Genomic DNA, 27398 nt, shown 5'->3' on the forward strand with positions numbered 1-27398 from the left:
TCAATATTAAACCAGCTGGCTGGTAAGGAAAGCAGCAAATCTGCAAACTTGTCACATTTCAGGCCTCTCCTAAATAAATTGGTACGCGAATATGCGTGCATCCGAAAAAGCCACCTTTGAATGGGGTTTGGTAAAACGAAAACAAAAGCCATATGAAAAGGTGCACGTTCTAGTGGAAATTTTGGAATTGTCAAAAACCCCATTTTAATCTGGCCGACCACCAGCTGATGGCGAACAATTTTTCAAGTTCTGACATCAGCAGTTGAAGATTACATAGACCAATCAAAACAGTGAGATAAATCTCCTTCTGGACGTGAATCAATAGGAAGGAAAGCCTTCGATCTGGAGCAGAGAAGTGAGAGAAAATAAAAAAATAAAAATTTTAAAAGCTGCAATGGCACTCATAGGGAAAAAGTCAGCAGACAATAGAGGCTCAAGTTAGAGTCCCAAAACAATCTTTTAATACATCCTCCGCACATTTGTGCATATCATTGCGTTACAGAGGTGGCTTACACTTCTTTATGCTTTATCAGCATATGGGCATTTGTTGTGCTCTATAATATTTATCAAAATTAAACCATGTGATCTACAACATATGCTGTAAACTGAAAATGTTAATTACCTGTAACAAACATTTTTCTTCTACTGGTTTAACAAATTCAGTTGTGTAGGCCCAGCAACCCGGATAAAGGAATTTAGATTAATCATTTAGTAACAAAACTTAGTATTCAAGTACACTGATCACTCAGTCCTGCTACAGAGCGGATTTCGGGGAGAACTTGATCAAGTCATTCAATAGCTGCTTGACACCCAAAGAATATAAACACCCGACATCTTGCAAAACTCCCAACACTGTATGGCAGGAGATGTCGGAAAAACAGAAATACAAATACATGACTGGCAAAGTAATGAATAGCTTCAAGTAGTTTCATTTCGTGTCGCTTTGCAAGATCACTTCAGTTGGACGTGGAGAGCACACTAATGGAGGAGATGGAAGGTTGAACTTTAGTTAATTAGCAGAGGGGCCCCTGTGGAATAATTACAGAACATAGGCTGCAGAGGTTACAAAGTAGACATTTCTTACCTGTCTTTATCACCAGGTGCACCATGGTCTTTGTTTTCTGGGTTGAAGTGCGACCCTGCGCTCATGCAGCCTACAGCAAATCATATAGGGCAGAGAAGAAAATTACTACAATGTAAAGTCTCAAATGCAGGTTCTAAAGAGAAGTGAAAAAACTAACAAAGCAATGATTTTCATATCAAAGAGTATCGATGTGCAGACTGCTAGACAACTTTAACCCGACTACCTCTCACACCTTGCATCATTAAAAGTGAATGCATGCACAAACACAGGCGTACAAGTCTGTGTAGCACCAAGGATACCTACTTGGGAATTATTCTCTTGTATAGGTGTAGGAGGCTGCCTTAGTATGCGGTGCTCACTTAAGTGTAGCACCCTGCACTAATCCAGCCAACCCTTATAGTGATTTTAGTGGTCTTAGACAACCTTAGAAAGCTTGAAGAGGTAGCTCAGGAGGAGTGTAAATCAGCTTATTTTACGAGTACTAATCATATAGTGTAGGTTAAGTGAAAAAGAACCACAGTGTAGTTATAAAAATATATATATTTATTATAAACACATTACAAAATCTTCTATCCGGAGGTATAACCACAATACTTCGATAATAGCACAAATGCACGGCGGTCTCCAGTGGGAGACCAAACCATATACTAAAATAGTGGAATACAAACCAAGATCCAAGTCGAGACCGGACCCAAGGAACCACCCGTGGTAAGTACCCAAGAACCCAATGGAAGCTGTGTGCTAAGTGGGAACCTAACAGCTCACTCAATACAAGTCAATGGGTAAGTTATGGTTACAGTTTTTAAGAAGGACCCTTCTCAGAGGACCCTGGTGAAACCCAGTCGAAGTTGGAAGGCTGGGGAGTCACCCGACCCGTGGATACCCGGGAAACCAGGATACCTACACCAAGAAAGCCAGGTGCTTAGCTGCGAAGTGATGTTGGACACTGCAGTAGACCACAATGGAGGACTTCAGTGAAGATGCCTCTGTCGAAGGTGAAAGAGTCCGGTGGAACCCAAAGGTGGAGTCACGGTGAGGTGCTTGCAAGCAGAGGGGACAGAGCCTATGTCACTCAGGAGTGACAAGGCGGCACTGGAGACAAATGCCCAACGATGTTGGAGCTGCATGTGAGTTGACGGTGCCCTTTAGCTGCAGCTGTGCAGACCAGGAGACGCTGTGGAAGACCAGGAGCAGTTCATGAGCTGTACCAAGTTGGATGTCAAGAGCCAGTGGTTCAGTGTTCAGCAGGGGCACCAACAAGACTTGGTAACAGCAACCAACGTAGTGGCCGAAAAAGGTGCAGTATCGGTACCAGCAAGGTTCAAGTGACTCACCATGTGCTGGCAAGTCACAGCAGGCACTGAGCAAGCCACTAGACCCTCCAGAGGACCACGGGCCGAAAGGAACAGGAGTTGCAAGAGAACCTAGAGCAGCTCAAAGGATGAAGGACCCCCCCGTGTAAAGGATGCAGTGCAGTTGAAGATCTTGGTTGCAAGAGATGCTTGAGGCTGGAGCTTCTTGGAGGGCGAAGATCTCTGGTGAAGAGAGTCAAACTTTGGCAACGGCAAGTTGACGCGATGCACAGGGGTACTGTGCCAGTGGTTCAGATGAGGGATACTGGATTTAAACTTGCTATGAATACAGTGCAGGCATCTATGGAGTTGCATAACCACCACCTGTGTTAGTGAACCTTTCATAGTCCAAAGGAGCTCAGGAAAAGCAGACCGGTCAGCTTTGTTAAGGGGCCTGCAGATGTGGAAAGTGACTCCTTCACTCAAAGGGAGACTCCTTCGGGTGTCTAGGATGGAACAGACCTATAGAAGAACCTGTATGGAGTACAGACGCAGCAGACTGGTAGGGTGACCAGACCAGGAGGCTTCCAAGTTGCAGTCTCAGTTCCCAATGAAGTTTAAAATGCCCAGACGTTTGAAGATTAAATGGTTTCGGATCAGAACCTTGTCCCACAACGAATCTAAGGAACCACTCACAGGTAAGCCCTTAAGTATCCTTAGGAAAGGGTTGGGACTGTTCATGGGTCCCTCCACAGGAGGGGCTGGACAGTGGGAAGGATACTCCCATGTCCTTTGTCCAGTTTCCTGCCCGGGAAGGAACCAACGGCTCCCTGAACAGGTTCCAACTGGAGTATTCAAGGAGGGCACCAAATGTACTCTTCAAAGCAGTCCAGTGGCACTGGCAAGCACCCTCACCCAATAAACGAAGTCCTGTCCGGGAGGTGGTCAAACTTCCATGTGACAAGAAACCTATTGCCCTGCCTTCCCCTGCTAGAGCTTGGCTCAGCAGCAGGAGGGCAGAATTGTTTCTCTGGTCAGCAGCAGCCACAGTTTGCTGTTCGGGTCTAAAACACTGGTACCAGGAGCACGGAGGGCCTCTTATTTATTATATGCAATTCTATCCTGTAGCCAATCTATTCCTGTGTGTGTTTAGGCCTACTAGCAATGATGTCTTGGCCATGAATCTAATTCTATTCTACAGGGCTCTTCAATGGGTTATATAAAGTTATGGATGATTCCTGATTTAGCATCAATCAATCAGGGGTTTGTAAGCGCGCGACTCACCCATGAGGGTCTCAAGGTGCTGGGGGAAGAGGGGGGCAGGGTGTGTGTGTGTGTGTGTGTGTGTAGAGGGGGGGGGGAGGGTGGAGGAGCGCAGCTCCGGTTCAGTCGAAGAGCCAGGTCTTTAGGCTCTCCTAAAAGGTGTGCAGTGTCAGGGAGTGCCTCATGTTGACTGGGAGTTCGTTCCAGGTCTTGGCTGCGATGTAAGAAGGATCTCCCGCCCGCTCTGGTTCTGTGGATGCATGGGGTCTCTGCCAGGAGAAGATCGGTGGAGCAGAGGTTTCTTTTGGCTACGTGGAAGGAGACTACTGTTGAGGTACTTGGAGCTGATGTTGGAGGGATTTGTAGGCGTAGGTGAGAAGTTAAAGGTCTCTCTTTTGGACGGGGAGCCAGTGGAGGTCTCATGGGTGTTGGGTCATGTGTTTGTGCTGTGGTATCCGGAGGAGGAGTCTGGCCGCGGCGGTCTGGATGGTTTAGAGCTTGTGTAGAAGGGTTCCGTGGACTACGGTATTGCCCTCTACGCTGGAATCAAGTCTGCTGGTTACAAGTGCGTGGGTGACTGTCTTTCTGCATTCCGGGGGTATCCATTTGAAGGCCTTTTGGAGGATGCGAAGGCAGTTGAAACTTGGAGGCGACGGCGTTGATCTGGCGGGTCATGGTGAGGGAGGAGTCTAGGATGATGCAGATGTTCTGTGCGTGGTCTGTGGGCTCTCGAGGGCAGAGGGCCACCAGGTGTTGTCCCGGGAGGAGGGTCCAAGGATGAGGACCTCATTTTTCTCGGAGTTGAGCTTCAGGCAGATGTCCTTCATCCAGGCTGCGAGGTCCTTCAGTCAGGCTGTGACGTCGTTCATTCCTTCTTGGAAGCCAAGTCTGGTGTCTTCGGGGTTCTTCGTGAGGGATAGTAAGAGTTGGGTGTCGTCGGCGTATGATACTATGCTGAGCCCATGCTGTCGGACGATGGCAGCGAGGAGGGTGGGGGGGGGGGGGGGGGGGGCGCCATGTAGATGTTGAAGAGTGTAGGGCTGAGTGATGATCTTTGGGGTACCCTGCAGTTGATCTGTGGGTTTGGAGATTAAGGAAGGAGTCTGATCCTTTGGGTTCTGCCGTAGAGAAATGAGCAGATCCAGTTGAGGGCGGTTCCTCGTATCCCAGCGTCGTGAAGTCTGGATGAGAGTGTGCGTGTGAGACTGTGTCGAAGGCTGCAGAGGTCAAGGAGAATGAGAGCCGCAGTGTGTCTCTGGTCGAGATGAATGCGGATGTCATCGGTGGCGGCGAGGAGGGTGGTTTTGGTGCTGTGGTTGCTGCAGAATCCGGACTGGGAGGAGTCCAGGATGGAGTTCTCTTCGATGAAGGTGGTAAGCTGTGTGTTTACGAGCCTCTCTGCGACTTTGGCAGCGAAGGGGATCAGAGAGATGGGCCGGTAGTTTTTCAGGTCAGTTGGGTCAGCCGTGGGTTTGTTGTGGGGCTTGACAGTCTAGATCTTCTCCTCAAGCATGTTATGAGTAACATTTTACCAGTTCTGTCAAACTTTAATTTGGAGGTAGGGCTCAGACCGATTCAGCAAACTCTAATTTCAAAATCTCAAAAGTAACTAAAAATTAATCTGCCCAACCAATATTTACTGGTACTTAACTGCCCTCAAAATGAACACCACCAGCAATGTTGTGGCACTTGTGTTCAATGTATAAGGCTACACACAGTCGTACTATCCAGGAGTTGGCTGGCTAGTGAGCTGGTTGTCAATTCAGCACAAAGGTTCCACTCCTCAACTACTGAGAAGCTTAGCAAATAAGGACTACTAGGTCTTAGAGAAGTGCTTTAACAATCCTGTGGTACTAAATTCCCCACTACAGACCACAGTCTTCTGATAACCAGGTTTTCAAGCTAGGGAGCAAGAGTGAGGAATGCAAAGAGAGAGACAGGTGGGCAGAGTGGAGGAGAATGGAGTAAATAAGAGCGAGAGAGGCAGAGAGACTGAGACAGACACAAGCAGAAAGAGGCAAGCAGGCAGAGCCAGACTTTAATATTACATTCTCAACAGTGTGTTTGTGTCTGAGGTCTATGTAATGCCCACTGTGGGAGCGATCGTCAGGACAGGGAAGGGACGGTACTATCTACTCCTCCTTTTCTCTACTAATTAATGAAGGTATCTTTCCCTTGGGTAAAGGCTAAATAAAATTATAACAATCTTAGAAAAGGACCACAATTATGTGGCAAGAAAAGAGGCCATCAGCCATGCAGGCACCAATTGTCATGCTCGGAGAACAATGCATTGCTCAGTAAATCTTAATATCACCGCTTTGGCGACCCAGGAAGTACCTGTGATACTGTCACTCACCTCGAGTTTCGAGAAGCCAAGGAAGAAAAATTTGATCGCGATGAGCGAGACTATTCATTGGGCAGGGTCATAACATTTGCAAAGAAATGCGATGGACCCAGAAAGGAAATGAATAAAAAGAAACTTAATCCAGCTCAGACACCTGTGAGAGTAGAAACCTCCGAATCAGATATTACAGAGAATGAACTCTCAGGAGAAGATGTAGCTGGTCCCTCTGGAACACGCAAAAAGACTCCTTTTCAGGAGGAGTTCGACCTCATCCACCTACCCTGGCTAAGAGGGGGGGGGGAAAGCAAACCCCCGGAACAAGTCACCGCCAAACAAGGAGCGGGCCGGAAAAGGAAGAGGCAGAGGAAACGTGCCAGTGAGAGAGACCAGAAGCTCCAGGAGGGGAAGATGGTAAATGAAATGGACACGCTCACAATTGTGAACTTAAGTGGAAAACAACTAACAGAAGAATTGGTTCTAAAATTGGGACTTTTTCTGTCCACAGACAAAACTTGAGTTCACACAAACAAGAATAGACCTCTTTAAATTCACGAGAAAATTAAAAATTACATAAATATTTTAAGATCAAGCCAACCATCAAAGAAACAAGACAAATACAAACAAGAATCAAAGACACTGATTTACTGACACTGGACGACCTAACAACCCTATAACTGCTAGAAGAAATGAGGCAAGAAACTGCCAGCGATAACAACACTAGGACTCTAACACAGAGAAGTAGGAGTGGATCAGGAAGCTCCTGAGACTCCATTTAAAACCAGCATCGCAATTCCTGCCGCAAATACCACAGGATGCCATCAACATCTTTTCGGAGGCAGTCATAAAAGACCTAACTAAATTCAGATCAAAGGGGAATTCGGTCAAGCCTGGTTCGGTAAAAAAGAAAAATCTTACCAAAGCACAACCTATTGCTCTTAAAGGATTGGAGGAGGATCCTAATGTCATCTACAAGCCTTCGGATAAAGGAGGAAATATTGTTTTACTATCAAGAGACCAATATGTGAGAGAGGCATTAAGACAATTAACAGATAAAGACCATTATGAACTCACAACAACTAAAAAATATCAAGAAAGTATTACCGAGTATCACACATTGATTCAGAAATGGCACAATAAAACAATGTTAAGCACTGAAGAATATCTGTTTTTAAGAACTATGAATCCTATTATCCCTACGTTTTATCAGTTACCAAAAATCCACAAGGACACAAAGGACCCACCGGGAAGACCCATCGTCTCCTCGATTGGAAGCCTCACTGAAAACTTATCGATCTTCATAGATCATTTCTTGTTTCAGTCGGTGTTATCCTTGAGATCTTACATTCGGGATACAAAAGACTTCATATCACATATTGAGAAACTCACTTGGGTCCCAGGCTACAAACTACTGGTTGTAGACATTACGAGCCTATACACAAGTATAGTGAATTCACAAGGCTTAAAAGCAGTGGAATATTTTCTCAAGAAAAGACCGTTGAAGTTTGCAGGACATAGCACAATGCCATTAGAAATGACAGAATTTTGTCTGTTAAATAATATTTTCCTTTTTCAGGGGGAGCTTTACTGACAGGTCTCAGGGACCGCGATGGGCACCTGCTTCGCCCCCAGCTACGCAAATGTATTCGTGGGCTGGTGTGAGGAGCAGGTGGCCTGGTCCACAGGAAATGCGGAATGGACAGAAAAAATTGTCACCTGGTATCGGTATATAGACGATCTCTTCCTTGTGTTGAGGGGATCGACAAAGTGCGAAATAATATGTGGACCACCTTAATAACAATAATATTAACTTAAGATTTTCAGGCGAAATAAGCTCAGTGGCAGTGAGCTATCGTGACCTCAAAATTGAAATCAGGGACAACAATATTACGACAGCACTGTATCGTAAGCCAACCGCTGTTAACAGCATTTTACATGCTGAGAGCAGTCATCCTAAGAAACTAAAGCAAAGTATTCCTTACGGGGAGCTGTTACGTCTTAGACGGAACTGCTCTCAGGAGCAAGATTTCTTAAAAGGCGCAGGTGATGGCATCGAAAGATTCCTAGTGAGGGGATATGATGCTAAACTTTTAAAGAACACACTAAAGAAAGTGACGAGCATACCGAGAGGTGAACTACTGAAAAAAGATAACAGCAAAAAAGGAAAATGAGAATAAGTTTCGTTTAATAACCACATTTTCTGAGGATACCAATTTCTTAAAGACTACCCTACAAAAGAATTGGCACATACTAAAAAATGATCCAATTATTGGGATGGACATCCCATTGGAACCATTAGTCACCTTCAAGAGAGCCAAGTCCCTTAAGGACAAACTGGTGCATAGCCATTTAGACATTCCACTACCTAGATCTAACACATTAGCATCAATGAAAGGCTTCTTCCCATGTGGAAGATGCAAAGCGTGTGCACATAGCCAAAGAGTACTGGGTTATGATGTTCCTGGTCTAAAAAACAGAAGACCAATTAATAAATTCATTACATGTCAGACAACCCATGTAGTTTATGGTCTACAGTGTCCCTGTAAATTGAAGTACATAGGGAGTACGATAAATGCAGTCAAACTAAGCAATTAGAGCACATGCGTGCTATAGCAAACAAAGATATGTCCTACCCTGTGGAGAGATATTTCACCATCAAACATCAGAGTAATCGGGATTTGCTCCAATATTTTGCATTGGATCATATCCCAGCTCACATAAGAGGTGGGGACATGAAACTAAAACTAAGAAGACTGGAGTCCAGATTCATTATCGACCTACAAACTAAGATTCCCAGGGGCCTGAACAGTGGGGAGGAACTGGCAGTGCACCTAGGAAACTAGGCCAACCTTTTTCATATAGAAACTGAAAAACAGAAGTTAAGTTAAGAAGTATATAAAATATGCCGATACACGGCCTAATTTTGTGAGGTAACTGGCGGCCCCAGCTTACGGAGCCGCCAAACGCCGATCCACAGCAAGATCATGACTTTTGAATGTGCAAGATCAGAAAAAATGGGTGATAACAATACCAGATGTACATATGTTTTAATGGATTGAAAGTTTAACATATTACTATAAAGAATATGAAACCATGACATTTGATACCGTTTTTTAAAATATGAAATAGTACATGTGTTGCACATTCCACGATGGCGCTCACCAAATCATGAAGGTGAATAGCCCTACCTCGCCGTTTACTTCCTATCTGGTAATACTGTGTAAATATATTCTTCCGCAGTTCACATTCTGTGAACACACTGAGGAAAGGAGTTTCCCGAAACGCGTCTGTGCGAGCGTTGTGAATAAAGAATATTACTGACGACTACCCCGTGAGTGCCGTGCTGCTTTCCCGGCTGGGAGAGGGGACCTTCTGAGCGTAATATTAACACGGAGCACCACCGTGTCCTCGGCACCCACCTGGGGAGTACCCCGTTGGTCAAGGGTGCAACTGGAGAGAGTATGAGTAGGAGTATAATATATATTTATTGTGTGCTTCCCGGACCACACTTCCCAGAATGCACAGTCTCATTTGAGCCTCCCATCGGTGGGTGTGTTATACATAAAATGGGGAAGTGGGTCGGCGGTTGCGCACACCGCTTCCGTTAAAGCCCCTGAAGAGAAGCAGATGGAGCTTCGAAACGCGTCGGGCAGATCCCGTACGGAGCGGCGTCTACGAGTGGATCCCCGTCCTCACCTATACATAAACCAAGCTGCTGTTCGCGTACAACTCAAAGGTGGACACCTTCGAATATATGAATATATATATATATATATATATATATATATATATATATATATATATATATATATATATATATATATATATCCACACAGTAGCAGGCGCTCCAATTGAGGAAAACCACAAGGTAACTTTTCAGCAGGGTTTAATGGCAATGTTGCTGGCATGTGGCAGTTCAAAAGCACCTTTCCAAGCATATATACGCCGGACGCGTTTCGGGACCTCTTCCCTTCATCTGCGGCGTGTTGGAGTCACAGCTGCTAGCACTTCGGGTTGTTGTGGAAGCACTGTGCAAGTATCGATAGCAAATAAAAAGTAATAGGAAAATAGAACAAATGGCGCCGTGAATGACCAAAATCGCTATGCAGGACTGCGTTGTAAGTGGGGGTAGTCTTATACGGCGAGTATAGCATGAAACCTACATTTTATCATGAAAAGTAGGGGGGTCGTCTTATACGCCGGAAAATACGATATATATATATATATATTCTTCATAAACCCCCAAGGCAGCACTCCACGAAGGTCCACAAAGGTGAGTTTAACAAAACCTTTATTTAAAAAGCGGCATGGTTGCACCGGATGTTCCTCTTGTATCCCAACGCGTTTTAATGCCAACAAGCATCTTAATCATGGGGCAGCATATGGCAAAGCCTGGAACGGACCTCTGCATTCATTCCCTTATTGGCGTTCATTTTCCAGTAAATAAACCGCCAGGAGTAGAAGTCCCGATTCCATCATTCCAGTATAGCCAGTGTTTTACCAAACTTCCTTTTCTCAGCCGGCTTTCTGCACACTTTCAATCCTCCAGTGGGCCTCTGTGCATATCATCCACTTTATTTTCTGACACCCTCGTGCTGTAAGGGCTTAAGTTAGTTTCCCAGCCCTTCAGAATTTAGTCCGGTTTCAAAAGCGGGTCACTCCTCCTTCATGGAGTGCTGCCTCAAGCCTTGGGGGTTTGTGAAGAAAAAAAAAAATATATATATATATATAACAGCTTGATGTTATCCTTATATGTGTTCCTGCTGAAGCAACATGGGGGCAGGGCTGCTCTGCTCACAGAGCAGGGGACTAGTGGTGGGCACACTTAAGTGTGCACAACGCATTGGCCGGCTGTCTCAGGCCGGCCGGTCATGCCCACACTTAGTATGTTTTCCACCTAGGCTGCATTACCCAGTACAGCGTTGCGATTGGCTCAGAGGAGCCTAGCTGCTTCCTGTTAGGCAGAGGAGAGGCGACGTGAGACAGGAGTGAGGTTAATGTCTGGGGTTTTTTTACACCCCGCCACCCCAGATCCGCGCCGGCCACCACTTTATTAAAGTTTCAAATAACTTGCAGCATATCCAAAACAAAGCTGGTCTCATTTTCCACTTTAAAAATGCTCAGGGGTGGAGTCAACTCCTTCCAAATTCTGTAGAGTACACGCTGGATTTAAAACTTTGTGCCGATATCATAACACTCTGCAGAGACAGGCGCCATCCTAGCTCTACAGAGAGTTCCTGAACAAGCCAAACAGTTTCTATCATCCATCTCCCTAAACTGTCAGTCCCAGAGTCCCAGTGCATTCACTTTGGTAGAAGATCGATGCATTACTCAAGTTCTTTCCTTTGAAATTATATGATACTTCATCTTTAAATACATCTTTTTTAAAGAAACCTGGCTGCTTTAAATTCAGGTGAGTGCACACGAGCCACTTGTTCGGATCTACATTTGGATCTTAGAAATCTATACTTTTCTTGCTCCCCATGTTATTGTAATCCTTTATTCGTAATTTGTTAAAACTAGTAATAAACAGATTGGATTGTGATTTTAAACACATTACCATTTGTGTTATCGCCAAACGCATGGACATGGAAGCCATGTTTGCCAGGAGTCAATCCCTGAATATTTCCTTCAACTGTAACTGGTCCACCTGCCTGAAGGAAAGAGGAAAAAACGTGTCAATAGTTACTAGTCTCAAGCCATTTGTAGTTCTAGCCACTTCATTGCCACTTTTGATAACCAATCTGTCTAGGGACACTGTAATAACTACCTACTATTGCGAATCGAGTAAACAAAAAAAAACAAAATAGACATTTACATTGCAGCAGAAAACAAAGGTTCCCCACCACAGATCCAGCTGAAAGGTATTGTTTAAGTGGATGGCTAACTACATTTGCCCTTTTTTCGCAGCAGCTGTAAATACCTCATCTTTAATTTTTAACATTCAAACCACAGCCTTCAGATGCGCAAGAACAATTTTCCCAATCAAACGCATATAGAAGACTGTGACCCTAAAATGTAAATAGTGCAGAATTCAACTAAGAAATGAATTGTTGTAACGGGCATTGTAGCTAAGAGATAATGTAGAACAGGCAATGATTACCATGATGAGCAAGAAGACTAATCTTTGCAAACTGGTACAGTAAATTATCGAGGCATAACAATTACAACTTCCATTCAGTTGGCGCTCCACACTCAGTCCTGCACAGTGATCCACTTTAGAACAGAAGTAAATCAAATAACTGATATAACAAATGTACATCTTAGTCCTCCAACAGCAGCCCGCTGTGTGGATCGGGCCATGAGCCAGAACACAGTAGAGGCAGGTATGACAAATGTACAACCATAGCCCTCCAGCAACAGGCACTCCTCTCCTTTGTGTGGATCAGGGCCATGAGCCAGTCCACAGTAGCAGCAGGCATGACAATATGTCGAGACTGCCCAATTTTCTCAGCTCATCCTAATAGTGCATCTATCCCACAACTCCCTGCCGCCTTGTGCACAGCATCATATAGTACAGCACATAGGTAGGTTTACATTAGACGTAGCACTCCGCATCACATGCAAACTATAAATTCTATTCATAGATATAACTGGAAAATTATCTCTTTATTTGCAAGTCAATAAAACTGTTACAAATGAATACCAATGAAAAAACAAATTATGAAACTAGATAAAATAACAGCAATTTGATCCTTTTGGTGCGAGTCGTTGGGAGAAAAGCTAAGACATACTAATCACAAAAATTTCGCCATGGGTAGCAAAGTTAAAAACATTTTATTCAAGGATATGAACACAGGTTTTTCCATGGCCCTGTTAACTACAGATGGGGGTGTGGAGTGAGATGCAAATTTTGAAACAGGAGTTTTTATCGTTGGGCTCAAGGGCTGGTTCTGGTTTTTAAATGGCCAAATGCTACTGGGATTTCTACTTGGCTTGTTGAATTCAACATTTTAAACAGTAGTCTAAAAAAAATCTGCACTTCGCAATAGCCAACCGTCTTGGGGAACTTTATGCCATGCCACGTTTAAGAGATGGCATCATCCTTGCTTTGATAACTAACGTGGGATCAAGCAGGTCCTGAAATCATTTCCACGAGTTAGTAAATAGCAACAATGGCACTTTACATTTTAAAAAGTGCCAATAATGGCAATGTCCTCATACTAGACAATGGGTACTCTCAAACATTTGCCAAGGGCCACAACATTTGGTCTGTGATGCGACCGAGGGTCAAATTGATGCGAGAAGGGTGGTGGTCGTAGGAGAAGCAGAGCATTTACATCTAGTGGCTGAATTCCACAACGTGAACCCGGAAAACCTGTAATTAATCCAAGCTTTCCCACTTTACCAAATTGTGTCATCCTAGGAAATGGATTTATTTCACTTTCTCTCTTTTCTTGATTATCACATACAAGAGGAGCTCGAAATACATGACTTCAGGATGTGTACTGTACAAAGCATTCTCCTGTGTTTGATTTAATAAACTATGTTGTTCATGTATAATAGGAACTTAGGCCACCCTAACAGTGCACATAACTGAAGAGCCTCTTGTTCAGTAATGGCATTTTTGTCTGTGTGGGAGAAAGAATGAAGATGGAGAGAGGATGTAGCCTTATGGCTAGAGCGGTCGACGTCAAAGCTGGGGAACCAGGTTAGAGTCTCAGCAACTACGCTCAACATCCTGCGATTCTGGGCAAATCACTTAATCTCCCAGCGTCTAATAAAAAATGAATGTGTCCTTGTGTAACGAAACTGGTGCTATGTACAGAGTTTGGATACCAGATATCTTTGGGTCTAGTTTGCGCTATATAAAAAAAAAATTACATGGTGCATGACAACCTAATTATTTTCCTTAAACTTCAATTAGCCTTTAAATGAAGGCGTGTCAGTTTCTTTAACAACTTTAATGTTTGTGCCGAGTCAAGTGAACAGCATCCAAGTGCTGATGTAGATCAGGGGGCCGCAAATACAGGTCCCCCAGGCCGTACTTAAAGAATTCCTTAATTAGACTCAAATACTTACGGCCAGGTACTTTTTCTACTGCCACAGCGTTTAAGAGCCTCTTACCTGCTCCTCTGTTTTTTTTTTGGGTGGGGGGGGGTGGGGGGGGTTTGATTAAGGGAGGAAGAAAGAAGATACTAATGAGCTTTGCCCATGACCTGACCCAAGATGCTACATGCAGGTTATAGTAAGAGTGTCAAAAAGGCCCAGTTTCAACCAGTGATTTGTGACTAACCTCATTTAACCCGGACCCATTTAGTTCAGTGTAAAGCCTGGACTGCCACACAAAATCTGTGGGATCCCTTGCAAGTGAAACTGCTGCTCAAAGGGGAGATTAGCTGGGACTTTTGTTTTCAAAAAGTAAAAGGACAAAGAAGTGCATCTATGTGGAAGATGCAGCTAAATATTAGGGATTGGAATTGACCCAAGTCCTGGCTTTGGAAAGGATTAAGTCTGTTTCCTAATGCAATTTGTGCCCATTTGCCCTAGATAATGTACAAACCGTATTAGAGCGGCCAGAGTGAGGAAGCAGTTCGGATTTTGAGAAGTTAATGCACTTTGAGGAGTCCTGCCCTACCGAGGCTCCACCCCCCCCCCCCTTAAGATTTTGAGTTCCAACAAAATACGTGCAAACGAAGACAGGGAAGGAATGTGGTTCAAGATGACTTCAGCGACACAAGAACTTCAGTGGCCAGTGGCTATGATTTTCCAGTGCACACCTTATAGTGACAAATATCAAAGGCTCAGTTGGAAGCCTCTGTCTCGGATTTTTTTGCTTCAAAACTGAGGGCGTTATTCAGCATATCCCACCACATGGAGCAACAGTCCAAACATCCTGCATTATCCCCTGAAGAACTCTCGACTTCCATCAGGATAATGTAACCCATTATTTTACTTTTTTAAGAACTGGAAAATAGTGTCCCTATTTCACACTTCCCTGGGGAAATTGGGTTTTTATACCACTGCATTTTGTGAAATAAAACCACAAAAACATGTAATATATGTAACATAATTTAGTGAACTTGGAGGTATTAAGGAAGAATCAAATCATTATCACGGGCAATTAGATAATGTACATCGTGTCAAGAAGGTACGATATAGGCTCCTAAACCAGATCTAAAGCTTACCAGCGTGTTTGTTTAGTGAACATTCACATTGAATTATGTAACATGTAAGTCCAAAATATCGGTTTATCGTTAACCTAGACTAGTCTTCAGGCGATAACCTCGAAACTACCACCATCCCAAATCACCAACTCGCTAAAAGAGGGGGGAAAAAATTGCCACGGTTCAAGTTCACATTTAGTAGTAGCACAGTTCAACAATTCCAAAGTTTGGGTTGCACAAGAGCGAGTGACTCAGCAGTTTACATAAGAAGCGTGGAGCGGCATGCCAGAAGGGAGAGGCGGGGAGCACGCAGCCTTTCCAACAGAAGCGCCTGCCCTGTTACATCACGGGTCATCCCGTTAAGACTAACATGCCAACCACCGCAGTTTGAAATTAACAGTGTGAGCCAGGAGCTTTACACCTTTTGAAGTGACGCGTTTATTTAAACAGATTCAAGTTTACAAGCAAAGACCATCCAGACTTCTGCAGGTTTATGGGCCCCGCTACAAGATCTGCTCGAGGCGCGGTGCGTCCATTGGGGCGTAGGGGCGAAGCCCCACTAAGCCCCATGAACCCACCACGTTGTCACTAGAAGCCAAACACAATTATTTAAAAAAATCGCGCTATCTGCCGGCCGGGAAACCGGGAGACACCCGACCTTCCCGGAGTGCGCAAGGGGGGGGGGCGCTTTGGAAGGATCGGGCTGCTGCAGCTGCGCAAGTGTATTTTTGGGCACAAACATGCCCGCGCATGCGCAGATCGTTTTCTTGTGAATTCCCCCTTAGAGAGAGGACCAGGGGGCGGGCCGCAGCCCCCGGGGTTACACAGGGCGAGGAGTCATGGTGCCCCCCCAGCCAATCCTGGCGCAGGATTGGCTGGTCACTACATAGCCCTGTTACATAACCCCTGACGGATAGCACGGCCGACTTTGGTGATGGGAAACCAGGTTCGAGCCTCTTATCGAACCATAAAAATGTATACATGACTTACACTGGTGTTAAATAAATAGATATTTTAAAAAACAAATAAAAATGATGTTCCGACTAAGGTGTGAAATTGGTGTCGAATAAATACATGTTTTTAAAAACAATTAATATTAATCATGTATCATTGGTGCTGGAGTACAAGGTTCGAGACTGGTATTACACACTGACAAGCTGTGTGCAAGTTACAGGGTCATAAAAATACATGAATGATGGATGGATGCATGAATGGATGCAGGATGAATGATGGGTGGATGAATGGATGGGTGGATGCATGAATGAATGATGGATGCAGGATGGATGCAGGATGGGTGGATGGGTAGATGAATGCATGATGGATGCAGGATGGATGCAGGGTGGATGGATGGGTGCATGAATGAATGATGGATGCAGGATGGGTGGATGAATGATGGGTGGATGAATGGATGGGTGGATGCATGAATGATGGATGCAGGATGGATGCAGGATGGGTGGATGGGTAAATGAATGAATGATGGATGCAGGGTGGATGATGGGTGCATGAATGAATGATGGATGGATGGATGGATGGGTGGATGCAGGAATGGATGCAGGAATGGATGGATGATGGATGGGTGGATGGATGCATGAATGAATGATGGATGCTGGATGGGTGGATGAATGAATGATGGATGCAGGATGGATGGGTGGATGGATGGGTGAATGAATGATGGATGCAGGGTGGATGGATGGGTGCATGAATGATGGATGCAGGATGGGTGGATGGATGGGTGGACACATGAATGGATGAATGATGGGTGGATGAATGGATGGGTGGATGCATGAATGAATGATGGATGCTGGATGGATGGGTGGATGCATGAATGAATGATGGATGCAGAATTGGTGGATGGATGGATGGGTGGGTGGATGGATGGATGGGTGGATGCATGAATGATGTATGGATGGATGCAAGGTGGTTCGGGCTCGCTCGCTGGCTGTGCTCGCTCGGGTGCAATATGCAAATTAGTTTACGCCCCACCACTTTCAAATGTCACCAGCCGCCCCTGGCTCAGGTGCTAAAAGAGAAGGCGGCCGTCAGTGTGATAATGGACATGCCGGTTAACATGCCGCCCATCTGTATGACGCGTAATGCCGTGTTGCGCCACTTTATAAAGGAACTTTGTCACAGAGAGACAAGAGTTGGTTTGTACAGAATTAAACTGATGAGGGAGGCAAAGTGGGATGTCTACTCCCTTTGATGTGATCTCCTTTTACGACTACGTTATGTTTGCTAACTGACTCCTTCACACACTGTTTTTAGATTTACTTTGAACATAGATGTAAGCCACGCGCTACAAAGGCTACAGATCCCGCCCTGGCTACGGTTCAAATACCCGCTAGCAATATACGGAATTGTTGAGTTAGGTAGAACTTAACAGGTCTAATAGTACAGCTAGGAATTAGAGGTGGGAGAGCCAACACATCAAAGGCGAGTCGAGTGAAGGCTCAGGCTTGGCTCTTAGAGCCCGCGCACGCCTCAAGCCATAAACATGTTCCCCATGTGCACATATGTAAAGTATGCAAGTCTCTTCAAAATGAAAAAATAAATTAAAAAAAAGGTATTAAACATATGGAAGCTTTGATATTAATAGGTCACATAACAGCACTGCGGAGTACTTATTAAAAGTGAACTTAGAACAGTTCCTGCCCCACCCTGGCGACAGTGTCATTAGGGAAATATGAGGCAAGTTAGGGGTCATGTGATTCAACCCTGTATGTGACCTGGATTCTTACAGTTCGAACATTACTACTATGTATTAAATCAGACAATAGGGTTGTGTACAGCTGGTATTCTGACGTCGCGCATTTCGAGGTGCTTTCGCATGCGATAGTGTAGAAAAAAATAAGAGGATTTGTAAACTCGAATATCTGCTAAACGATCCGTTATGCTAATCGTGGCTTCCACACTTAACCAAGGTTTTCTGGTTTTACTTTGAACAAATCAGCCACTTAAATGGGTCTCTGTTTAAGTTTCCATTTCTCTATATATTAATACTTTTTTTTACTTTTGTGCACGAGGGTAGAGTAAGTGGCTGGCAGAAGCCACATAAAGGCTTAGCTAGTGGGTTCAAAAGGACCTCGTGCCGAGCAAAAGCCAGGCTTCAGGGTCGAGCATTCAGCGGCTGGAACCAACAGCATGACTGCATGAAACATAAAAGGTCCCCCGTACACGGGGACAAGGTCTAGCATTCCCCGGTTGTCGGGCTGCTTTGAGAGACCGAACCATGCCCCACTTTTAGTCTACTCCCTGCATAGCGGGTCTGCTCTGAACATTGTACACGGGCGATTTTGATGTCCAGTCCAGCTCTGGCCACATAACTCCGCCCACAGTGGAAGGACTCTCTCCATGCGATGGCGCAACCCCCCCCCCCCCCCCCCCGAAACTATGAGGATCTTTCACAGAGCACATTCCTCTAGACCCGTTTGCACACATCTTAAATTTAGTTTGCCGGAGTACCAAAACAATGCCTTTGCCTCCGTTTTCAAAAATCAAATCAATTTTGGCTTTGTTTACACACAGGAGAAGACATAAAACGAGCTGCAGAATTAACCTTAACTACTATTGGTGGCAAACCATGGCATAGTCTACTGTGATGTACACACCAAGATCGACCATAGATTGACAAGTATGGAGATAGCTCACACAAAAGAGAAAGTGCTCTTCTCAGCCAATTAATCAATCAGGGAATTGTACGCGCGCTACTCACCTGTGAGGTGGGTCAAGGGTGGATGGTTCTGCAGATTTGTTTAGCCGAAGAGCCAGGTCTGGAGGGTCTTCCCGAAGGTGTCGGGGGCGGGGGGGCACGTATGATGTCTGCCAGTAGCTTGTTCCAGGTCTTGGCTGCAATGTGAGAGAAGAATCTTCCGCCTGCTCTGGCTCTCTGTGGATGCTTGGGGTTTCGGCCAGTGCAAGGTTGGAAGATCGGAGGTTTCTTTTGGGTACGTGGAAGTTGATTCTGTCGTTGAGGTATATGGGTCCATTGTTATGTTGGCATTTGTAGGTGTGAGTGAGGATTTTGAAAGTGACTCTTCTCCACAGGGAGCCAGTGGAGACTTTGTAGGTGTTGGCAGAGGTATTCGTGTCGGGGGATACTGAGCATGAGTCTGGCGGCGGTGTTCTGTATTGTCTGGAGTTTGCGGAGTAGGGACTTGTTGATGCCGGCGTAGAGTGCGTTTCCAGAGTACACAATGGATCCTAGGCTGCAACCATGGGTTTGTGTCATGGTCTACACTTGTCACCTGACCAAAACTCTGCCCTTGGGGCCCTCGCCAGAATCAAAGCATGCAACTCTGTCGAGGTAGCGCTTGACGACATTACATATTAATTTCCGAAGAAAGTATTTGGTAGGTCTTAAACCAGGTTGATGGGGAGGTCAAGTGTCCATCTGTCCACTTAATGCCATTATTGGATGAGCCTGATTGTCAGAAAGACGCTGAAAACGTTGCATGGAGCATCTGATCACTCACTAAGATGCAGACGTAATCATCATATTGGTTATGGAAGCAAGAAGAGAGAACGCATCATGGTTCTTTGCCATCACAACTTCCAAACAAATTGCTCTCTTCTCCATTCCAGTAGAGCAATCATTTGTTTGCCATCTACATTTATGCTTTACAAAAAAGTGGTTCTGTTGGGTCGGACTTTCTCAAGACAGAAGGACAGTTTATTGGACAGACCGGAGGATTTCAGCCTGAAAACAGTGTGGCAAGCAGACTCAGCGCTCGAACGAGAGGAAGGAAGCTCCTCCGTTGATCCTGCAAGTTATTATCCCCCCCAAGAACTGACTGGCATGCTTGCCACACTGTTTTCAGGCTGAAATCCTCCGGTCTGTCCAATAAACTGTCCTTCTGTCTTGAGAAAGACCCGCCGCGACCACCAACCGGGGCGCATTAGGGTCGAAACGTCGACGAACACCATAGGCCCAGAAAGACCAGGATCCGGATAGAAACTTAGGAATCCTTGGTCCAAAAGCATTATCTGGCCAATGAAGAAATTTGCATACACCTGTACATAGATTGCACTGTATAACTCTGCATCGCACTGAGCACTTTTCACTAAAAGTCACTATTTATTTGACAGTCACTACAAGCATTGAATGTTATCTAAATGAATGATTACAATTCAGATACCAAATGTTTGAAAACTTTTAATACAATTGACTTAATATATGACTTACAGCTGTTGAGCATTCATTATTATTATTTTTGTCAAATTATTGGACTCGTATCAGAGAGTTTTGTTGTGTTTTGTCTTCATTAATTGAATGTTCGCAAAAGTAATTGGTCCGACCCAACAGAACCACTTTTTTGTAAACCATAAATACCCAGGTTCTGAGGGACACAGGGTTACCCCTTTTTCTTAACTATCTACATTTATGCGCCATGAGTACCAATACCAGCCAAAGAAGGACTGCATGCACAATTAGCCAACATGAAATCTGGCAGTTTATGAGCATTTCCGATTGCAACTAGGGAGCATTTTAAAATATGCTTTTGTGCAGATAGTTTCAATAGTTTCATTAAAACCAGAAAAGAACAGAACAGTTGGCAGATCTTGGGGGCACTGAGTGGGGTCTGCGAGGGTCTTTTTTTTTTATATACTGTGCGCTCACATAGTAGTTATTAACTATTTCTGTAAAATCCTAAAACAAAACGTGGTTCTCATTTGCTAAACAACTTTGTGTGAAAATGCACAACTCTACTTAAACTATGCACAGCTGCCCTGAACCAAGTAGCAAATAGCCAGCAGCTGCCACAGGTTGGAAAAAAATTCCCCACCCCGTCTAACTATTATATATTTAGACATGGGACACGGAAATTGGCCATTTTTTTCCCCAAATTGAGAGGACCACCACTACGGTTGTATGATTTACCATAATGTGGGGTTCCGATAACCTTTTGGGACAGAAACTCACAATTTAAAAATTATTCCATCATCATATTTCCCTTATTTTGGTTGAATAAAAACCATAAAAAAATGTAGAGTATAAAAAAACCCATTTGAAATAGAGAAGTAATGAATCGCACAAAATAATTGTGAGAAAATATTTCTAGGTAATACTAAATAATGTGGGAAATTTCTGTTCAACATGACAAGTGTCATATTTAAGATTCATAATATTAGAGTAAAAATGATAAAAAGTAGTTTGAAGAAACCACCCACAGCTAAAATGATTTACAAAGAGGACAAGTGAACTAATAGCTAAAAGGGTACAAAACCAATCATAAATACAATTGAGACAGCACATTAAATATGTAAGAAATATGCTTATTTTAAAAAGCACAATATACCATATTGCTGACAGGTAACTAGTTATTGAATACACCACACAGTCCTTGATGTTGGTTTTACATATTCTAAGAGCTTTATGGCTTTTCCTCAACACCAGAAACTTACAAAGGGGAATAATCCAACGTGTACGTTGTTTAGCCTAGGCCTTACAGAAAAATCACAAGTGTTTAATATTTTCTGCAACTTGACAACACATCGGACACAGATTCGATAGGTTTCCCTTTTTCGTCCAGGAATGAGTAAACCTAGCTAACTGTAATATGCTCAATCTAAATTTAACATAAAGTGCACGTGCATCAGTATTGCTCATACTCTGGTACACATTTGAACATCAAGAGGGAACCTACCAGGGTATGAAACAGTTTTTCAACCAATACAGAATTCCAGTAGGACATTTTCAGCTTCTCCCAAGCACCTTGGGGTAACGCAGAGAGCTGAAGCCAAAAACCTTCCAGACCCAACTTGAATAACCAATTTTTAATATGGACAAGCCAGGGGATCTTCCCAACATGGTGGTCATCTAGTAAGATTGTAATGTAATCCCTATAGGGACCTGGATCCTCATTGGTCCAGAGCCTTATCCAATATTGAATAGGCCTCAACATAGCACTATCAAAAATAGATCTTAGGTCAGATCTAATTGGAATAGTTGGCGCACTGGTGGGGAGTCTTGATTAAGGCATTTTCGGCTTTCTCAATGGTGTTCAGATTACAGTGTCCCCATTAATCTGCCCCATACATAGCTCTCCCACAGGCTTGAATCTTCTATATCTCAAAGGGAGGGGGTGGGGGAGACAGCAAAAGTGGCTGAACTATTGGCAGATCTTAACCCTTCACTGTGAAGTTTTATTTCGTGCCATACCCGAACATCAAAAAGGATGAAATTATGTGGCTCTTCTATTCGCCCCAACTGAATTTTGGCCTTCCATCAAAATCTGATAGAAAGTGACCATTGCCTGGCCTCAACCCAAAAGAGACCAATATATCAATAATCTGGAGGGCAGTAGAACTCATATGGTGTTATCCTTTCAGATTCATTCTCTTCCTTGACAAATTCTAAAGGGGTATAGGGTTTGAAAGATGAATTTTCAGGGATAAGTTATCTTTCTAAAGGTTACTCCTCCTAAATATTTATTAAAAATCAAACTTCACCAATGAATTGTACTTTTAATAAATATGAGCAATAGTCCTGGAATGACTATTCTAGCATTTGCCTGTCAAAAGTCAGATTAAAATGTATCTGTACCTTTCAGATTTTCTAAGATCCAGCTATAGCTTTACGAGTGAAAATAGCTTATGGGGGTCTAATCACAGGAAGGACATGTCAACTTTAAATTTGACTCTTCATAAAGATTAGGCACCATACCTGATCGGTGGCAAGGTGCACTTATGGTGGGTGACTTCGTATCTAAAAAGCAGGGTTTCAAGTCTATAAAAAATGGTATCTTAACAGATTTCACAGTACATATTTAGGTCACTGGAGTGGTACATGGTAGGCCTGAAGTCTTGTTCTACAGGCTGACCTTTTGGACGGCACAATATATGTTACAGTGTACAAGTGCCATTTAAATTCCAGGTCCTTAATGCATTTCCTAAACCACATAGTAATTCTTACAGGAAAGTTAATGTAAATTAGGAATAAGAATTTAACCATGGTGAAATAGGGGGGCACACTTCCCATTTAGCAATTTTAAAGTGCACAGAGTTCCAATGCCGGAAAAGAAGGTTCCAGAAAAAAAGGATAAAAATAAGGGATGGTCATGAAGAAATTACCAATTTGCTACAAAAGTATACGCATTAGGACTCTTCTGGAAGCTGTATCATTCTGAAATCATAAGCATGCATCAATGTACTTGTAAAGCGCGCTACATACCCGCGAGGGTCTCGAGTCGTGCTGAGGGGAGGGGGTGCTGCTACTGCTCGAAGAGCCAGGTCTTGAGGAGTCTTCTGTAGGCGAGTAGGTCTTGGGTCTGCCGTAGGTGGGTAGGGAGGGTGTTCCAGGTCTTGGTGGCGAGGTAGGAGAAGGGTCTGCCGCCAGAGTTTGTTCGTTGGATGCGGGGGACAGCGGCGAGGGCGAGGCTGGCGGGTCGGGGTGTAGAAGTGGAGTCTGCTGTTCAGGTAGGCTGGTCCGGCGTTGTGGAGCGCTTTGTGTGCGTGGGTGAGGAGCTTGAAGGTGATCCTCTTGTCGACAGGGAGCCAGTATAGGTCTCAGGTGGGGGGGTGAGGTGACCGACGATCAGTCGGGCGGAGGCGTTTTGGATGAGTGTAGTCGACGTATGTGTTTGGCTGGGATTCCTGCGTAGAGTGTGTTGCCGTAATCCAGTCTGCTGCTGACGAGGGCCTGTGTCACCGTTCTTCTTGTTTCGGTCGGGATCCACTTGTAGATCCTGCGGAGGGTATTGTAGAAGGAGGACGAGACGGTATTGACCTGTTTAGACATGGTGAGGGAGGAGTCGAGGATGAATCTAGGTTGCGTGCACGGTCGGTGGGTGTCGGTGCTGTTCCCAGTGTGGTCGGCCACCAGGAGTCGTCCCAGGCTAAGGGGGTGGGTTCAAGGATGAGTCTTTGTCTGTGTTCAGCTTCAGACGGCTGTTCTGCATCCAGTCGGCGCCAGCCTTCATTCCCTCATGGAGGCAGCACGGAGACGGCGGCAGGAGCAATGAGGCAGCTGGCGGATGTGTGGTGAGCGACCTGACTGATCAGGGTCAAAGGTCGCTCCTACGCCACTGCGTAGCCCCCTTAAGAGGTGAAAAGGGAGGGGGGAGCAGGGTGCCCACTGGGTATCAGGGGGCTGGGGCAGCAGGGAGGAGGGGGAGACGGCAGCAGGAGCAACGAGGCAGCTGGCTGCTGTGTGGTGGCGTGGGGAGCGACCTTCCTGTGAGCAGGGTCAAAAGGTTGCATCACAATTATTTTGTACCCAATAACAAGACAGACCATTTTCTACTTGTGTTTACTGATCAACAATGACAGACACCCTCAGGAAAGTATAATAAACATATTACTGCACAAAAGTACTTTTGTGAAAGAGGTCGAGCAGCAAATGGCAGCTGCTAGATCCTTCAAATACTGTAAAGAGATTAAAATATGTTATTTCTACAGCCCCCGTGGGATATAGAAAAAGGGAGAAAGCAGAGTAGAAAGGGAGGGGTAGGAAAAAACACAAGGACGAGTATTTAACAGGATAACCAACATATGGAGGAGATCAAGCAAAACCTCAGGACTGAAGGCAGATTTCAGCAGCAAATACATAAAGCGCTTGACGTAAACACTAAAAGATACACAGATTTCTAAAGCAATTGCAATATTGCAGCAGAGGCATGGGTCCCACTCCCAATGTACCCAACTGCAGCGGTTTTACAGCCCTACCACAAATCGAGGGAAGCAGATTCTTTGCGTGCACTACGGCATCCTGTGCACCCCAAAATAAAAGTTGCCGGATTACAATTTTTAATTCCCAGTTTTTCCTTTCTTCGCCGCGTTCTAATTTAACAAAACAAATGCAGAAATAATTTAAATACGCGACTACGATGCTCCCTTTCGAATTAAGTTAGCAATTCCGAAAGGCACGCAGATCCTTGGCAAAGAACACAGTCAGCAACGACGGGCGGGACCGACAGAGGTCAAGGTTTGCACATGGGGGCGGAGGACATAGCACTCTTAGAGCGAACCAAGGTACAAAGAGCCCACGAGGGCATGAGTTCCCCGGCCGGTTTAACGACTCTCTATCCCCGGAAAAGGGGTTCAGTAAGTCTGCCCGAGGTCTAGAAGGCGCGTAAATCATCGCCTTTACGCATGCGCAATCGCCGCTAAGCCACTTTGCAAACGACACAACGCGTACTTTGATGCCCGGACAATATCTGGCGCTTTCCAACGTCAGCAAAATCCGAGTACCCCTGAAACTACGTCACTAACGTCCACGACGGACAGCAAGAGGCATTTACTGGACTTGGAAGACTTTCATTCGTGCTGAAAAATGACTCCCACACCCACAATAATATAACAGGTTTATCCTCCCTCCCCCCCACATTAAGAAATATTCCTTGCCTCATGCTGAGTGAAATAGACGGTGCCAGTCACTCCCTTATCCCCCTTCAGCACGCACACCGCCTTGCCCACCATGGCTTTAACTGCTGGAAGCACTGACAGGTTTCCAGGTCTGAGGATCACACCCTCTCCTTTCAACAGACTAGGAGACGGTACGTCACAGCACTCCGACCAATCAGTAGAAAGGAACTGCGTCACCGCCTTCTCCACCACCGAGTTCTGATAAACAACTAGAGTGCTGACTTCGTGTATTTAGATGATAAAGGAAGACGCAGCGACCGGCGACATGCTGCTGGCATCAGGCACTGACGAAGCCACGGTGTTTCTCGTAGAGCAGGCTGCAGGAATTAGCACCTGAACGACTGTTGGTCTTGTTTTTGTAGAAAAATACACTACATAGTGTAGTGTATTTTTAATGCAAATTTAAACCCTGGTTTAGAGCTGAACGCAGAAGTGCATTTTATATCATTGTTTATCTCAGCATAAATATTAATCTACGGTAAAAGTATACATTGAAGTCGGTTTTGGCACAGCTTGCTGTCAACTTTTCCATGCATGACTAATTTACGCAGCCCATGTGTATGCTGCTTGTAAGCTCTAGTGTTTTGGCCGTACACCTGCATGCAATATGTAATGATGTAATATTTATTGGATCTGCCTGTATCTCCGAAGACGTTTGCAGTTGTTTCACACACGATCGTGCATATGCCCTGGATGTACTTTTGTGACAAGGATTGAGACCAAAAACTGTGCTCTGTGTCTGTGCTCAGAGATACTACATGTGCACCATCTGTTGCAGGGCGAAGTCAGGGCCTCGCACGTGGTCGCTAGCAGCAGCACAGACACACGGACACACAGTTGTCAGGTATGCCGGAAAGACCCCGAGCGGTCTTCCGCCTGTTTATTATATACCTCGAGGCGAGCCCGCCCCGAGGGTGTGGGGATGCGTGTATCAGTGGATACATTGTGTGATAGAGGCCGGATGGCTCTCTACATCCCTCCTTCAATTCAGTTCGTTTCTAGAAACACTTCCACTATGGCGAGGTACAGGCAAAATCTCTTAGTCTCTGGCTTGGACCTGGATTGGGCCTCAGATGGTATCGGCGGCTTCTGCATGCTGGGGAGCTGGCGACCCCAGCCGGGATCGCCTCAGCACTCCGCACTGGAGACAGGGGGCCTAACCGAGTATCTTGAGATGTGTCCGGTTGGCTGGCCCCTTCGTCAGGCCTTTCCTGGCTCGGTCCCGGAGCGGGGGCCTCCGCCCACGGTCCGTCTCCGTCCTGGCTGTCTGGCTCTGTACCCGATGCTTCCACGATGTTTGCGGGAATGCCTGCCGGTCCTCCTGTCTTTTTGAAGCAGGATATGTTGCGGGTGACTGTCTGGCGGCCTCAGCACGCCGTCACCATGGTTCCTTGAACTTTTTCAACTGTCCATCTCTCTGGTTCAAAAGGAGTCCTGAATTTCCACCCTGGATGGCGATCTTGGACCACCACGGTGTCTCCTTCTCGCATTCCGGGTTGTTTTGCATGCCGAGCAGCGCTCGCCTTCTGGTTAGTTAGGAGCCTCCGCGACTGGATGTCTTTGTTGTTCCTTGTCTCTGGTGTCCAGGGGGGTGCTGTCGGTATATTGCCTCGTGGTGCCTTCTTGAATAGGACATGTGCTGGGGCACATTTTGTGGTGCTGTGTGGGCTCTGCCTGTATGCACTTAGAAATTGATCCAGGGCAGCCTCCGGGTCGTTCCCACCATCAACCGCGATCCGGAGGGCTCTGTTTAGGGTCCGCATTAGTCTTTCTACTTCCCCATTGGCTTGGGGCCATAACGGTGTTATTTTCCTGTGCCGTATCCGGAGGTTGTCCATATCAGCCTTAAAGTCTCTCCCTTGAAATGGCGGCCCGTTGTCGGACTTTATTTCTTCGGGGAGCCCCATCGTTGCGAAGATGTGATCAAGTGCCTTTTTGACTTGGGGGAA

General features: G+C 45.2%; 1 protein-coding gene across 1 annotated transcript in view; it reads right to left on the bottom strand.

Annotated features, from left to right (window-relative positions):
* SOD1 (superoxide dismutase 1) overlaps positions 1 to 25582 on the bottom strand; it is a 64535-nt gene extending 38953 nt beyond the window's left edge. Inside the window, exons 1-3 of the mRNA XM_086934004.1 lie at positions 25429 to 25582; positions 11541 to 11634; positions 1085 to 1154 (exon numbers count right to left, since the gene is read on the bottom strand). Of these exons, the coding sequence (XP_086790130.1) occupies positions 1085 to 1154; positions 11541 to 11634; positions 25429 to 25503 (239 nt within the window). The 5' untranslated portion in view covers positions 25504 to 25582. The remainder of the gene's footprint in view (positions 1 to 1084; positions 1155 to 11540; positions 11635 to 25428) is intronic.
* Positions 25583 to 27398: the final 1816 nt, after the last annotated feature.

The sequence above is a fragment of the Lissotriton vulgaris genome, chromosome 8 (genome assembly GCF_964263255.1).
Source record: "Lissotriton vulgaris chromosome 8, aLisVul1.2, whole genome shotgun sequence".
In the NCBI taxonomy this organism is placed as follows: domain Eukaryota; kingdom Metazoa; phylum Chordata; class Amphibia; order Caudata; family Salamandridae; genus Lissotriton; species Lissotriton vulgaris.